The sequence below is a fragment of the Podarcis liolepis genome, assembly GCF_965112155.1.
Source record: "Podarcis liolepis genome assembly, chromosome: 7".
In the NCBI taxonomy this organism is placed as follows: Eukaryota; Metazoa; Chordata; class Lepidosauria; order Squamata; family Lacertidae; genus Podarcis; species Podarcis liolepis.
Window position 1 is genome coordinate 13,241,557 of NC_139561.1, and position 14,686 is coordinate 13,256,242.

General features: G+C 48.6%; 1 protein-coding gene and 1 long non-coding RNA gene across 3 annotated transcripts in view; both read right to left on the reverse strand.

The window, feature by feature from the left end:
- Positions 1-7,460, reverse strand: part of LOC310712045 (anoctamin-7-like) — a 28,926-nt gene extending 21,466 nt beyond the window's left edge. For both annotated transcript variants that reach the window (XM_083514637.1, XM_083514636.1), the window contains exons 1-8: positions 6,879-7,460; positions 5,655-5,760; positions 5,230-5,414; positions 3,673-3,780; positions 3,420-3,556; positions 1,881-1,938; positions 1,624-1,734; positions 333-498 (exon numbers count right to left, since the gene is read on the reverse strand). In XM_083514637.1, the coding sequence (XP_083370763.1) occupies positions 333-498; positions 1,624-1,734; positions 1,881-1,938; positions 3,420-3,556; positions 3,673-3,780; positions 5,230-5,414; positions 5,655-5,760; positions 6,879-7,010 (1,003 nt within the window). In that variant the 5' untranslated portion in view covers positions 7,011-7,460. The remainder of the gene's footprint in view (positions 1-332; positions 499-1,623; positions 1,735-1,880; positions 1,939-3,419; positions 3,557-3,672; positions 3,781-5,229; positions 5,415-5,654; positions 5,761-6,878) is intronic.
- A 702-nt stretch (positions 7,461-8,162) lies between these two features.
- The window catches only part of LOC310712107, a 40,425-nt gene continuing 33,901 nt past the window's right edge, over positions 8,163-14,686 (reverse strand). The window contains exons 2-3 of the long non-coding RNA XR_014528765.1: positions 9,220-10,504; positions 8,163-8,366 (exon numbers count right to left, since the gene is read on the reverse strand). This is a non-coding gene — a long non-coding RNA (uncharacterized lncRNA). The remainder of the gene's footprint in view (positions 8,367-9,219; positions 10,505-14,686) is intronic.

The window sequence follows — 14,686 nt, forward strand, 5'->3', positions numbered from 1 at the left end:
CTTTCTTTTCTTTTCTTTTCTTCCTTTCTTTTGCTAATTGTTTTTTACTGTCTATTTTTTACTGTCTATTTTTTATCTGTTTTGTTCTTGTATGTTTTTATTCTTGAAGCTTTTCTTATGTTTAAATTTTGAAACTTGTTATTGTTTGTGAAACCTTAATAAACATTATTTAAAAAAAACAAAAACAAAGGCTTGGTGTGCACATGGCCTCTGAGCAACCGCAGAGTGATTTTGGGCCCCTGCCTGCCTCGGCACCTTCCTTGCTTCCCTTTTCCGGAGTTCTGAACAGCGTCTTGTCACAGCCAAGGAGGAGACAAAAGAGGGCACCTCACCCAGCCAGGCGAAATAAATGGCCACCTTCTCCCCAAAGTATTCCCGGATGTGGTCCAAAGGCTGGTATTTGTACCAGCAGCGCCACTGGGCCCAGAAGCGGTACAGGATCTGGCGGGGGTTCAGCTCTTCGCCCAGGACCTCGTACTCGGGCAGCTCAAAGGGGCCCTGCGGGAGGAGGAGCCGGAAGGGAAGAGGTTAAGTGGACGTGTGACATCATCACCCACAGGAAGTCACATCATCACCCACAGGAAATGATGTCAGAAGGTAGCACAGCCATCCTTGGGGAGGATCCCAGACTCCCAAGGGACGGAGGTGTAGAGGCCAAGGTGTACAGCCTCACGAAAAATAGCAGGATTTTAATTTCAGTTGGAAAAAAGTAAAGATGAAAAAACAGTTACCCCCCCCCCAAAAGAACACAGCCTAACAAACCTGTAACATCCTGCAAAATATTATGTGCTGTTCTTTGCACTCACTGTTGGCCTTTTATGTTAGATATAACCTGATTTTTTTTATCTGATATAATCTACATACAATATTTTCCACGTTGGGGTTTATCATTTGTGTGAGAGGCAAGGAAGCCCATGCAGTGGCCAGGTACCCTTGCCCCGGGCCTGGGAGGGCTAAGGTGGCTGGGGAACCACATCGCAGACTGGCAGCTTCTTCGTTTTCAGTTTTTAATTTTATTCTAACGACACTTCCACCTTGGACGAGCTCTGCACAAGTGAAGCAGCACAAGTGAAACCGCCATGACCATAAGCAGAGGGAAAAGGGTGTCTTGGGGCACATGCAAAGTGCCCTCCAAGAACAGGTCAGTGCATCCATACAGCATAGTACTGCTCACACTGACTGGCAGCTGCAGCGGCTCTGCTGAGTCCCAGAGATGGGGTCTCTCCCATTCCTCGCTGGAGATACCAAGGAGTGAACTTGGGACCTTCTGCATGCAGAGCAGCTGTTCCTCTGCTGAACCACCCCCAACCCCAGCACTAAGGAACTGCAACCAGCACCCGCAGAGACCTGGAGTCAAGGAGCAGGGGGTCTCGGACCCCTCTCATGCGTTAGGGAATCCCTAAACTGGCTCCTCAGAGAACTCTAGCCCAATGGTTGCCATTAATTTGATTTAAACTGATTTTATAATGAATTGATTTTAGAATGCTGTATTATTTTACTGTTGTTAGCCGCTCTGAGCCCAGCTTCAGCTGGGGAGGGCGGGATATAAATAAATTATTATTATTATTATTATTATTATTATTATTATTATTATTATCCCAACCCCCCCAGTGTCTCTCTCACCTCATGCAGTGGGAAGGCTGCGGAGTAGACCCCTTCATTCAGCAGCCGGTCGATGCCCATCTCTGCATGCTTCCTCTTGCCATAGATGGTCCGGGCCAGGATCTCATACACCTGGGAGAGAGAGGGGTGGTGGTCAGGGGGGCGGTTTAGCCAGGTGGGAGGAAAAGGAAAGGGCATCGTCCAAGTTGCCTCCTCCTCCCTTTCCTCCTCCTCCTCTTTGCTGCCAGGCTGCCCCATTCCCCACCCCAAGGGCTCACAATGCGATGCCTCTGCGTGTTGGTGAAGTACGAATCGTGCTGCTCGCTGCCCAGGAACCTGAAATAGGGAGAGAGAGGGAGAGAAGGAGAGCTGGGCACAGGCTGGGGTGGAAGCACTGGGCAGCTTCCCCGAGGCCTCAGCCTGGGCAGCTTTTGTGTCACCTCTGGCCAAAGCAGTTTTGGGAATGGAGCAGGGTAATTGCAGGCACAACTACGGCCCTCATGCTTCTCTATCTGGCCTGCCAGACCCCCCCACTAGGCTGCTATTATTATTATTATTATTATTATTATTATTATTATTATTATTATTATTATTATTATATTTGCATACTGCCCTATACCCGCAAGTCTCTGGGCAGTTACAACGTAAAATCACAATATAAAAATGCAAAATGCACAATGAAAACAACCCAATAAATGTGTGCGCGCACACACACACGTTTTAAAAGGGCATGGATGTCTGTCAGTCAGCCAAAGGCCTGGTTAAAGAGGAACGATTTCGCCTGGCGCCTAAAAGTGTATAATGAAGGCACCAGGCGAGCCTCCCTGGGGAGAGCATTCCACAAATGGGGAGCCACCGCCAAAAAGGCCCCGTTCCCATGCTGCTACACTACAGACAAAGAAGGGCCTCGGATGATGATTGCAGGGTCTGGGTAGGTTCATATGGAAAGAGGTGGTCCTTGAGGGCTGTGTGGCAATGGTGGGCATGGCCAGAGGCAAAACTTGTGTGGGGCAATGGAAGTGACTCTTCTCTTGGTATCTTCCAGCCACACAAAAGCCACAGGTCTTGCCTCCCCCCAGCACCGCAGCCCTTCTCCAGTTGGACAAAAGACCTTGCAGGCATCCTCAGAAACTTCCCAGCCATGCCCAAACACGGCACGACTGCTGAAAGGCTTCCTTTGGAGACCGAAAAGGTGGGTATGGTCTGAGAAGTGTCCTGGGGGCCACACCATAGCTGTCAACTGTCCCTTATTTGGCGGGAAACTCCCTTATCCCAGTGCTGTGTCCCGCTGCTGTCCCTTATTGATGATGTCCCTTAAATTTCCCGGGTTTCAAAGGAAGCAGCTCCTCTCCCTCCCTCCCTGCCGGCCAGGGAGGAGGGAGGCTCCAACTGTGTTGCTTGGCTGCGTTGCTCACCCAATAAGGAGTCTAAGAACGACTGGGGGGTGGAGCTTGCATGCCTTGTGCCAATCAAATCGGCCGCGTTGCCTTTGCTCAGCGCTTCCCAGCGGAGAGGTGACGGTGGTTTTCCTTGCTGCATCCCCTTTGCCGGGTTGCTGCGCTGTGGGAACCACCGCTTGAGGCTTCGTTTGGCTGCTGGCTGGGCTTTCTGCCTTTGGCTCGGAGGGACACATATTTGTGTCCGCAAAATCTCTTATTTTGGCTGCTGATCCCTTATTTTTGAGGCTGCTGGTCCCTTATTTTCAAATCTGTACGTTGACAGCTATGGGCCACACAGAAAGGCCTGAGGGCCACCTGGGGTTCACCCCTTGGAGGTTCCCCCCCCCTTGGTGGTTCCCCACACCTGCCCTCACTCACTTGTCCAGCTTGGACTTTCGGAAGGCACAGGTGTAGTAGTCAACGGGCTTCTTGGGCACCTGCTGAGCCATAATGTTCGGCAGGTGCAATTTCCGAAGCAGGTCGTCAGAGCTGTTGCGATCCGGGTTGGGGTGGGCCTGCGATGGGGGCACAAGAGGAGACGGAGGGGCTAGGAGGTAGACCGCTGGCAAGAAGGCAGCCTGCGAGGAAGCCAAATGGGTCCCCCACCGCACCTGCATGCGCCGGCACTCACCTGGAGAGGGGCCCGCATGCATAGCTCCTCTGCGTAGTAAACCAGCACTTCCCAGGGCGCGCTCAGCTTCATGTAGTGAATTCCCTTGCGGTCGCTCAGAGTCTCCTCCTGAGAAGGAGACAGGCTGCTGAGAAGAGGGTGAGGGGCTTCCTGGAAGCCTCGGCCAAGCTCTCTTCCACATGGAGTTCAGCACAAAGACTGTGGCCCCCAAGAAAACACAAGCCTGAAGCCTGGGCCCCCTCCCCAGTTGGCTGGTGGAGCTATTAGAAGCATGAGTGGAGGAGTTTGGGATTTCTTAAAAATAAACCATCAGGCATCTTTGTTTCCCCACTTGATCCTTTTACATGGTTTTGAACGTATTGCGGTATTTTATGCATTGTTTTGTGTGTGGTTTTTTTTAAAAAATAATTAATTTTCCACAATTATAACAAATATATGGTATTTTATGCATTGTGACTTGCGTCTATCTTTTGGGTTTTACGGATCACAGTTTAGTAATTATTTACTGTATATGCTAAGAGTGAATTTCTGTTTAATTATTATTTGCCGATGTTTTGAGAGTTAGTTGTGTACTATTATATTCCCAGAGATTATTGGATACTACAGTCAAACCTTGGCACCAAACGGCTCCATTTTCGAATGTTTTTCGGAAGCTGAATTGCCAACGCAGCTTCTGCTTGAGTGCAGGATGCTCTTGCAACCAATCGGAAGCTGCTCCTTGGTTGCTGAACGTTTCGGAAGCCAAACGGACTTCTGGAACGGATTATGTTGGACAACCGAGGTTTGACTGTACAGTGGTACCTCTGGTTGCGAACGGGATCCGTTCCGGAGGTCCGTCCGCAACATGAAAAGAATGCAACCCGCAGTGGCGCGTCTACGCATGCGCGGGTTGCGATTCGCCACGGCTGTGCATGCGTGTGATGTCATTTTGCGCTTCTGCGCATGTGCAAGTGGCAAAACCCAGAAGTAACCCTCTCCGGTACTTCCGGGTCGCCGGGGACGTAACCTGCAAGAACGTAAGCTGAAGTAGACGTAACGTGAGGTATGACTGTACTTTAGTGGATATAAGTCCAATATAAGCCGTCCCATTTTAAAGTTATATTTTATTATGACTTTTTGTATTCGATCACATTATCCTAAGGCAGGCATAGGCAAACTCGGCCCTCCAGATGTTTTGGGACTACAATTCCCATCATCCCTGACCACTGGTCCTGTTAGCTAGGGATGATGGGAGTTGTAGTCCCAAAACATCTGGAGGGCCAAGCTTGCCTATGCCTGTTCTAAAGTCTGGGTTCTTTGTTGTATATTTTGCTGCTGTAAACCGCATTGCGTATGGTAATATGGAAAAGTGAAATGAAATGAGTGGAGTGCCCAATAGTGGAAAAGAAGGCAGGCAGGCAGGCCGGCAGACAGAAAGCGAACTTTTTGAGTTTCTGCTTCATGGTCTATCCCAGCTTCAGAGGTGCCAGTGCAGCTCCTTGCCAAGGGCACAAGGGAGCCTTGGTACAACTTTGCCCGAAGCCCTCCAGGAGACCCCTGCCAGCAAAGCCCCCTCACCTTCTCCATCAAGAGGCCGGCAGTGCACAGGTTCTTGAGGAACTTCTGTCTCCACCTCTCGTGACGCCCACGGGCCGCCTCCCACCCGGCCCTCTGGCCCGCTGCCCTCTCGCCTTCCGGGTGGGGCTGTTTGTTGCGCCTCTTCTTCGAGGGACGCAGCTTCTCCTCCCAGACCAGCACAAAATCTGCAGGCAGAGAATGAGATGGCAAGGGAATTGTGGGCGCCCGGGGAGGGGTGCCCTGTTCCACAACCGAAGTGCAGCCCACCCCCCGCAAGGCCAGAGCATGTGGCCAGAGCAACACGGGTTCATTTTCGCGCTGCCTGCTGCTCGGAGTTTGCGGAAGCCGAAGACCCCTTTGCTCTGCGGTTGCAAAACTGCAACTCGGGCAAAACACCGGAGCAAGGAAGAAGGGGTTATACTTGCCTATCTTCGTCTTCCCATCTCGGAAGTAATTCCCGCTGGCACTGCTGGGGTAGCCATAAGTTTCATCGCCATAAATGTAGATGGGGTCGTCGTCGTCGTCCACATCCTGAAAACAAAATCAGGATGGGGCCACATTTGGGGGACTATGCTGCGTCTGAGACGGAATGTGGAAGCCCCTGTAGAGCCTGGTGGGTGCCTGAAGCTGCAGCCTTGCAAAGTGGGCCAGCCAGTCCAGTGGCGTAGCGTGGGTTGTCAGCACCCGGGGCAAGGCAAGTAATTTGCGCCCCCTAACCCGTGGATTTGCGCCCCCTAACCCTAACCCCCAGATGTTGCGCCCGGTGCGGCCGGCCCCCCCTGCACCCCCCACGCTACGCCACTGAGCCAGTCCTAGATGGGGAACCCCCTCCTTCCCGTTAATAGGACCTGCTCTTATTGTTTTGGTTTTTTAAATCTGGGATTAACTGGCCTGGCCTGGCCTAGAATTGGGGCCCTCCCACCTGCCAGTCCTTAATCAGCAGCTCAGCCTTCGTGCAACTTTGGGGGGGGGGCTCACAGTTTGCAGCAAAAAAAACCAAGGGGCACAGAAAGGCTTTGCCCACTGGCTCCACCCCCACCCTATTTGTGTACAGTAGCAGTGGGCAGCTGAACCCCACAATCAGTGGCGTAGCGTGGGGGGGTGCAGGGGGGCCCGGCCGCACCGGGCGCAACATCTGGGGGTTAGGGTTAGGGGGCGCAAATCCACGGGTTAGGGGGCGCAAATTACTTGCCTTGCCCCGGGTACTGACAACCCACGCTACGCCACTGCCCACAATTGCATTTTTAAATGGGGACAAAAGTTCTGCTGCTTTTCTGGGTTGTGGTCTGACAGCAGAATTGTGCCTCCTCCCTCCTCCCAGGGCTGGATTTGAAGGAGAGACCCCACCAAGTGATGCTGTTAGGGGTACGGGGGTCTTACACCTGCAGATCTGAACCCCTTTCCTTCTTTCTTTCTTGAGACACACCCAGGACTTGCTTCTAAATAAAGCTGGCGGGGGAGTGTAGTCCCTGAGCACACACAGAGCGCCTCCCCCTTGCCACTGGGCAATCGCAGCTAGGCTCCAAACAGCGGCCCGAGGAAAAACCTCCCCTTGCGGGAGGCACGAAAGGCATTGATCCCAACACCCCCCTAGTTCTGGAAAGAACCCCCTACTGGGATTGCTTGCCCTGCCTTCCCCGTGTACTTACGAAGGTGTCCCTTCCAGCGCCCCCGTTGGGGAGAATACTGGAATCCTCGTAGAGGCCTGACGGGCTTTTCCCCAGGCCGATGAGCAGGCCGGTGTCCTGGGCATCTGACCCAGAGACCTTCTTGCGAATCATGGTGGCTTGGGGGGGGGGCGTTGTCGGGGAAGGAGACTCAGGCTGCAGCTTCCATCACCGCTTCAGTCCTTCCAGAGGGAGGTGGGATACAGGAGAGAAGCTCATTTGGGTGGGTGGGGGGCCCTCCAAAGCCAGAGAGTCTCCTTGCCCTCCCCTAGCTCCTCATCCATGGCCTGGGGACCTCCATCATTCTGCGCTGTGCAGCATCTTTCTGGTCCTGCAAAGGAGATGGAGCAGTGATGTCAGAGCAGGAGCAGCAGGAGAGGCAGTGCCTATGGCCTGGGAAAGGAGGGGCGCTGGGAGCCACGCCAGCCCGCTGCCTGCCTGTTGCCCCCCCCTCCAGCCCCACGCACTGGCAGGCCCCTGCTCTGCTGTTGCTGAGCAGCTATGGGATGGAGGAGGAGGAGCAGCAGCAGCAGAAGCAGAGGAGGCTTCCCGGCACAATCTCTTGCTGCCTGTCAGCCTGGTGGGGGGGGGGCACGGAGGGGTGGGGGGGTGGCAAAGAGGGATTGTGCAAAGGTGGGAGGAGGGGGAAAGAGGTGGGTGGTCAGGGAGAAATCAGAGCATCCTCTCTTTGTTTATTGTTTTTTTTTTAATTATTCATTTTATAACACAAATAAACAATACAAACAAATACAAAAATACAATTTTTTTTGTCTTATCCTTATTATTTCTAAACATTGTTAGGTGAGCTTCCCCAAGTCCCCCCTATCTGATTTTCATTTTACCTCATCTTTAGCAGTTTCATATATCATAATTCAGTTTCATATATCATAACCATTTTTATCACACTTACATTTACCATAAAAATCTTCACATTTTATCACTTACAAAGAATATTCTTTTAAAATACACTATCTTCTACGGGTGGTGCTGTGGGTTAAATCACAGAGCCTAAGAATTGCTGATCAGAAGGTCGGCGGTTCGAATCCCCGCAACACAAAGTGCACGTAGATAAATAGGTACTGCTTCGATGGGAAGGTAAACGGCGTTTCCGTGCGCTGCTCTGGTTCACCAGAAGCGGCTTAGTCCTGCTGGCCACATGACCCGGAAGCTGTATGCCTTCTCCCTCAGCCAATAAAGTGAGATGAGCACTGCAACCCCAGAGTCGGTCATGACTGGACCTAATGGTCAGGGGTCCCTTTACCTTTACCTTTATCTTCTACTTCTAACCCTACAGCCTATATCTACTTCCAAAGCTATTCTAAAATTTAAATATTAACCTATTTCTTCAAATATTCTTTAAACTTCTTCCAGTCTTTTTCCACCGTCTCTTCTCTCTGGCCTCGGGAGTCTCCCAGTCAGTTCGGCAAGTTCCATATAGTCCATCATCTTCACCTGCCATTCGAGCATCCTCTCTTTGTGTAATAATAATAATAATAATATTATAATTTATTATTTATACCCCGCCCATCTGGCTGGGCCTCCCCAGCCACTCTGGGCGGCTTCCATAAAAACCAAAATTACAGTAAAATATCACACGTTAAAAACTTCCCTGAACAGGGCTGCCTTAAGATGTCTTCTGAATGTCAGGTAGTTGTTTATCGCTTTGACATCTGCTGGAAGGGCGTTCCACAGGGCGGGCGCCACTACCGAGAAGGCCCTCTGCCTGGTTCCCTGTAGCTTTGCTTCTCGCAATGAGGGAACCGCCAGAAGGCCCTCGGCGCTGGACCTCAGCGTCCGGGCTGAATGATGGGGGTGGAGACGCTCCTTCAGATATACTGGAGCAAGGCCATTTAGGGCTTTAAAGGTCAGCACCAGCACTTTGAATTGTGCTCGGAAACGTACTGGGAGCCAATGTAGGTCTTTCAAGACCGGTGTTATATGGTCTCGGCGGCCGCCCCCAGTCACCAGTCTAGCTGCCGCATTCTGGATTAGTTGTAGTTTTCGAGTCACCTTCAAAGGAAGCCCCACGTAGAGTGCATTGCAGTAGTCCAAGCGGGAGATAACCAGAGCATGCACCACTCTGGTGAGACAGTCTGCAGGCAGATAGGGTCTCAGCCTACGTACCAGATGGAGCTGGTAAACAGCTGCCCTGGACACAGATTTGACCTGTGTCTCCATGGACAGCTGTGAGTCCAAAATGACTCCCAGGCTGCGCTCCTGGTTCTTCAGGGGCACAGTTACCCCATTCAGGACCAGGGAATCCTCCACACCTGCCCGCCTCCTGTCCCCCCAAAACAGTACTTCTGTCTTGTCAGGATTCAACCTCAATCTGTAAGAGAAACAGAGTTGGAGGCAGGCTGACATTCCAGCAGGCAGATGGTGTCTCCATCCCTGCAACAGCCTTCTGCCTGGAAGAGGGTCGTCAAATTAAGGAGGGGCACAATCCACCAGTCCTGCCCCCCCACTCCCCCTTTCCTTATCCAAAACACATCTGCTCTGTAGATTTGGGAGGGGGGACAGTACTGCAAGAAGAGGCTGCCACCTTGCAATTCTAACTAACCCTGGGCTGCCAACGTTCTTTCAACCAGCCCCAACATTGTCTGCACTGGCTGGCAGCAGTGGCTCTCCGGCGGGTTTTCAGGCAGGGGGTCTGTCCCTAGCCCTACCAGGCGATGCTGCCAGCGGGGATTGAACCTGGGGCCTTCTCCATGCCAAGCAGCTGTTCTACCACTGAACTACCTGGCTGGAAGCCAGATTCTGCACCCAGATTTGCAGGCACAGATCATCCTCTAGAATAAAATAGCTTACTAGGGAAATGCTGAAGTTGCCCTTTGGGGTGCCTCAGGGTCCATTTTTTTATGGTAGCCCAAATCTCAGTTGTACGGGTGTATGTATATATCTCAATTTTAACTCATGAGCTATTGCTGCAATCTGTTCCGATTGTATATTTTATCTTTATGAACGCTGTTTTTATTGTGTTATGTTTCGTGAGCTGGTCTTTGACCGTAATAAATTGTAATAAACGAAAAATCTGCCCTTATTCCCTTATGGGGGACACAAGAGCCCTTATAGAGTCCTTTGTAGGTTCTCCATCGGTCGGAGGAAAAAACAGAGGCCAACCAGAGAATATTGAGAAGCAAAGCAGCTCGTAAGCCTGATCTTTATTGAACTGTTGCAACAGGGTGCTCCTTTCACACACAGGAGAAGGAGGAGGACCCCGAACCAAGGTGTGTCTGCCCTTATATAGACATTTTGAATTGCCCACCTTGGAGTCAAAGACCACCCCCAGAAGCATCATACCTACATCACAGAAAGGGTGGGCTAAAGCAGAAATCTGAGTGGGTTGTTTACCTCCTGTCTGGCAAGTTACCTGTTAATGCTTACTTGATTGATACCCTGGAGAGCCTGACCAGTCTTTTGTAATGATAAGTACAGTGGTACCACGGGTTAAGTACTTAATTCGTTCCGGAGGTCTGTACTTAACCTGAAACTGTTCTTAACCTGAAGCACCACTTTAGCTAATGGGGCCTCCTGCACGATTTCTGTTCTCACCCTGAAGCAAAGTTCTTAACCTGAAGCACTATTTCTGGGTTAGCGGAGTCTGTAACCTGAAGAGTATGTAACCTGAAGCGTATGTAACCCAAGGTACCACTGTACTTAGTTCCTGAGCCAAGTCACAGGCTCACCCTATTCATACACAGACATACCCTTAAGACAGGATTTGTGAAGGAAAAGACAATGGGGAGACATTTGACCTTGCAGAGAAAACACCTGGTCAGCCTGGGAGTCAAAATGGCTCCATGGCGGCTCTCCTGTGCAGCTTCAGACATGTGGCCTATATATCTATGTAGGTGTTTGCTTGGTACATTTATGAACCTTTATTATCTACATAAGACCTTAATTCATTTATTTCACTATCTATCTTCTACCACTGAACTACGGCCTCTCCAGTAAATGTTAAATTCTGGACCGAGTGCATGTTGGATCCTGACGGCAAAAGGAGAGAGAGGGGCATTGGAAAGGGACGGTTTGTGGGGGGTGGCTTTGATGCCATGGGGCCCTCCCCATAATTCTGAGTGCTGTTGTAAACAAAAATTGCCCTTTTCTCTTATGGGGTATCCAAGAGCCCATATACTGTAGAGTCCTTACATAGGTTCCCTATTGGTAGGAGAAAATAACAGAGGCCAACCAGAGAATATTGAGAAGCAAAGCAGCTAGTAAGCCTGATCTTTATTGATCTGTTGCAACAGGGTGCTCCCCTCACACAAAGAAAAGGAGGAACCCAGAACAATGGCGCGCAAGGCCTTATAAAGACTTCTGAAATTGCCACCCTGTAGATCAAGACCACCCCGAGAAACAACATACATACATCACAGAAAGGGTGTAACCTAAGACCACCCCTCAAATACATCACACCTACATCACAGAAAAGTCGGTCTAAAACAGAAATTTGAATGTTGTTTTTCTCCTGTCATTGTTTATCTCCTGTCTGGCAGGTTACTTGATTGGATTGCCTGGGGAGCCTGGCCATTCTTTCGTAATGATAAATACTTAGTTCCTGTTACAGATAGGTAGCCGTGTTGGTCTGCCATTGTCAAAATAAAAAAATTCCTTCCAGTGGCACCTTAAAGACCAACTAAGTTAGTTCTTGGTATGAGCTTTCGTGTGCATGCACACTTCTTCAGATACCTATCTGAAGAAGTGTGCATGCACACGAAAGCTCATACCAAGAACTAACTTAGTTGGTCTTTAAGGTGCCACTGGAAGGAATTTTTTTATTTTGACTTAGTTCCTGGGACATGTCACAGGCTCACACCCTATTCATATCTTAAACGTGCCCTTGAGACAGGGTTTGTGAGGAAAGAGACAATGAGGCAGTTTCCCACTTTGACCTTGCAGAGAAAACATTTGCTCAGTTTAGGAATCAAAATGGTTCCAGGTCGGTCTTCCTGTGCTGATCTATGTACGTGCTTGGTTGGTACGCTTATGAACATTACCATATATCTAAGACCTCAAAATTCCTATCACAACTACCACTGCAGTTTACAGGAGGGAAGCCAGAGAATGGGGATAAACAGCACTGGAGAAAGAGGAAGGAGGGGTGTGATTTTAGCAGGTAGCAGGAGCCAAGTGGCACTTTCAGCCTCCAAAGAGCTCAGGGGAAGAGGCAAACTAGACCGGCCCATGGAGAACCCAAGGCTGGTTTCTGGGAGCTGCAATCCATTGCTGAGCCTCTGGGGTGGCATCATTTTTGGTCCTCTGGGAGAACTTTATGTATGTTCTTCCTTTGTAAGACCCTCTGGTTTTAAAGTACCTGCAGGCCTGGCAATGCAGGGGGTTGGGCTAGATGGCCCGTGGGTCCCTTTAAATTCTACGGTTCTATGATGGACTGCAGGCAAACCTTTGATGCAACTGAAGCTGCTGCCTGCAAGGTTGCAAAGAATCTTCAGCTCTTCAGCTTCCTTCCAGCCTAGCCCATCCCGGTGTGAGATGAATTTGAGGAGCCCACGCTATTAGGAGAATCACCGCCGTCTCCAATTCCAGAAACATCCTTCCTTCAGCTCCCTCGAGCTGCATTAAATATTTACTCTGGCTCCAGGCAGGCAAGCAAGAAAAGAGCTGTCTGAACTCTTCAGTAATGTTTTCAGGAAGTGGTGGCCTTGGCAAAATGGAGCCTGGGTCAGGATCTTCAGAGTCAGGAACAAACACAAATTGACTGCTCTTATGGGGCATGCCCAGGAAGGAAAAATGGTGGACTACATATCTCTTGTTGACAGACACCCTGTCCATGGAGATAATTATGTGATGATTAATGATAGCCCAGCCATAAATCTCGGTTATCACATAATCTCCGGGAAAACAGAGATAACCGAGATTAAGCTCCGAGGTTCCGAAAGGCTGTTTTCCACTGCTCTGCCCAAACACCACGTAATACTCCCAAGGGACATAAAGTCAGCTAAACCTCCCTTTATTTATTTGTGAGACTATTATAAATTACGCCTGAGGTTTTCTGTCTGCCAGTTGAAATATAAATCTAGAATGCAGCCCGATTGCTGGCTTAAGAAGAGAGACGAAAATCAAAAGGTTGAAAGCAAAACGAAAAGCATGCTTTAATTGTGGCCCCCCCCAATATTTTAAACTGCTAAGGTGTTCCAACTGTTAGAAATCTTTGCTGTCTTTTATTTTTAACGCTCTGTCCTTCTGGATAAAGTGCTGGTTGCAAAATGAAACTAACTAGCATAATTATGCTACTGTGAGAAAAGAATGCGGAAAATGTGGTTTGATAAAAATCCAGGGGACTCAGACTCAAAGCAGAGACTGTAAGATCTTCAAGAAAGTGACCTGTTAATAAGCCCAAGAGCACTCAGTAATGGTAAAAACACTGTTGGACACCCCATGATGCCATTGTTGGCATCATGCAACAATTATTGGATGAGCAACCAAAAGAGATCAGAACTGAAATGGATAAAGTGGTGGATGAAAATGAACCAGAGAAAGATGAGGTTAAAGAAGACCCAGAACCTTTGGAGAATACTATTGATGGAGGACTGTCAGATTCCTGGAAGAAGACTGGAGGACGAGGAAATAGGCGGATTTTATTTTTCTAAATCAGGTTGGAAAACCATGGCCAGCAAGAATCAGGAATGGAACATATGGAACTGGGTGTGAATTAATGAATATACAATAAGTGAATAACTATAGAGTACTGTTTTAATCTGATTACACTGAAGAAACTCTGTGAATAAAGATGAAGGATTCATTGCTTCTCAACATTTGAGGTAAAGTTGTTATGCTGGTCTGGAGGGAGACTTTTGCTGAAATTTATTGATAATAAGGCCATATTTTCCCGTCTATAAGACGTCCCCATGTATAAGACGCCCCCTATTTTTGGGGACTCAGGTTTAAGAAAATGGAGGGAGATGGCCCAGAGTATAAGACGCCCCCTAATTTTTGACATTTTTAAGGGTGGGAAACCTAGTCTTATACATGGAAAAATACATTAATTGGAGAACCCCTTTTAGACTTTTTGTGTGGAAGGAAAAATGAATGAACTTGAAATGTCTGAGTCTGAAGACTGGGAAAATCTCACCAACCAGATGGAGTGAATACTTTAGGATAGCTCTGTTGGTAGACCATGAGACTCTTAATCTGAGGGTTGTGGGTTCGGGTCAAACCCACATTGCAGGGGGTTGAACTAGATGACCCTTGTGGTCCCTTCCAACTCTACGATTCAATGTTTTTTCATTCTTTTATTATTATTATTTTTTAAAAGATATTTATTGAAATTTCAAAAATTATATATAAAAAAACACAATAATACAGACAGAACACAGACAAAAACAAGTATAATTTCAGTCCCTTATTTTCTTATAACTTACTTCCCTGACCTCCTCATACCTCCCCTTTCTGTATCCCAATTTCAAATTATTAATTCAGCAAGTCCTCTCTCTTAATTTCATTTAGTTTTTAACCGTTCTTTTCTTTTAACTTAGTCATTACAGCTGTAAACCACTTAATTTCTAAACCAACATCATTCTAACATTCATTAATTTTGCAATGTTTCTTAAGATAGTTCTTAAATTTCTTCCAATCTTCTTCTGCCGTCTCTTTTCCCTGGTCTCGGATTCTGCCAGTCATTTCTGCCAATCCCATATAGTCTATCACCTTCATCTGCCATTCTTCCAAGGTGGCATTCTTTTATTATTTTTATCTTCCCGCTTCTTTTTCCTCTTCCTTCCTTGCTTTGCTCTTGCTTCTGTTGGGTTTTTTGTTTTTCTCTTTGTGTTTTC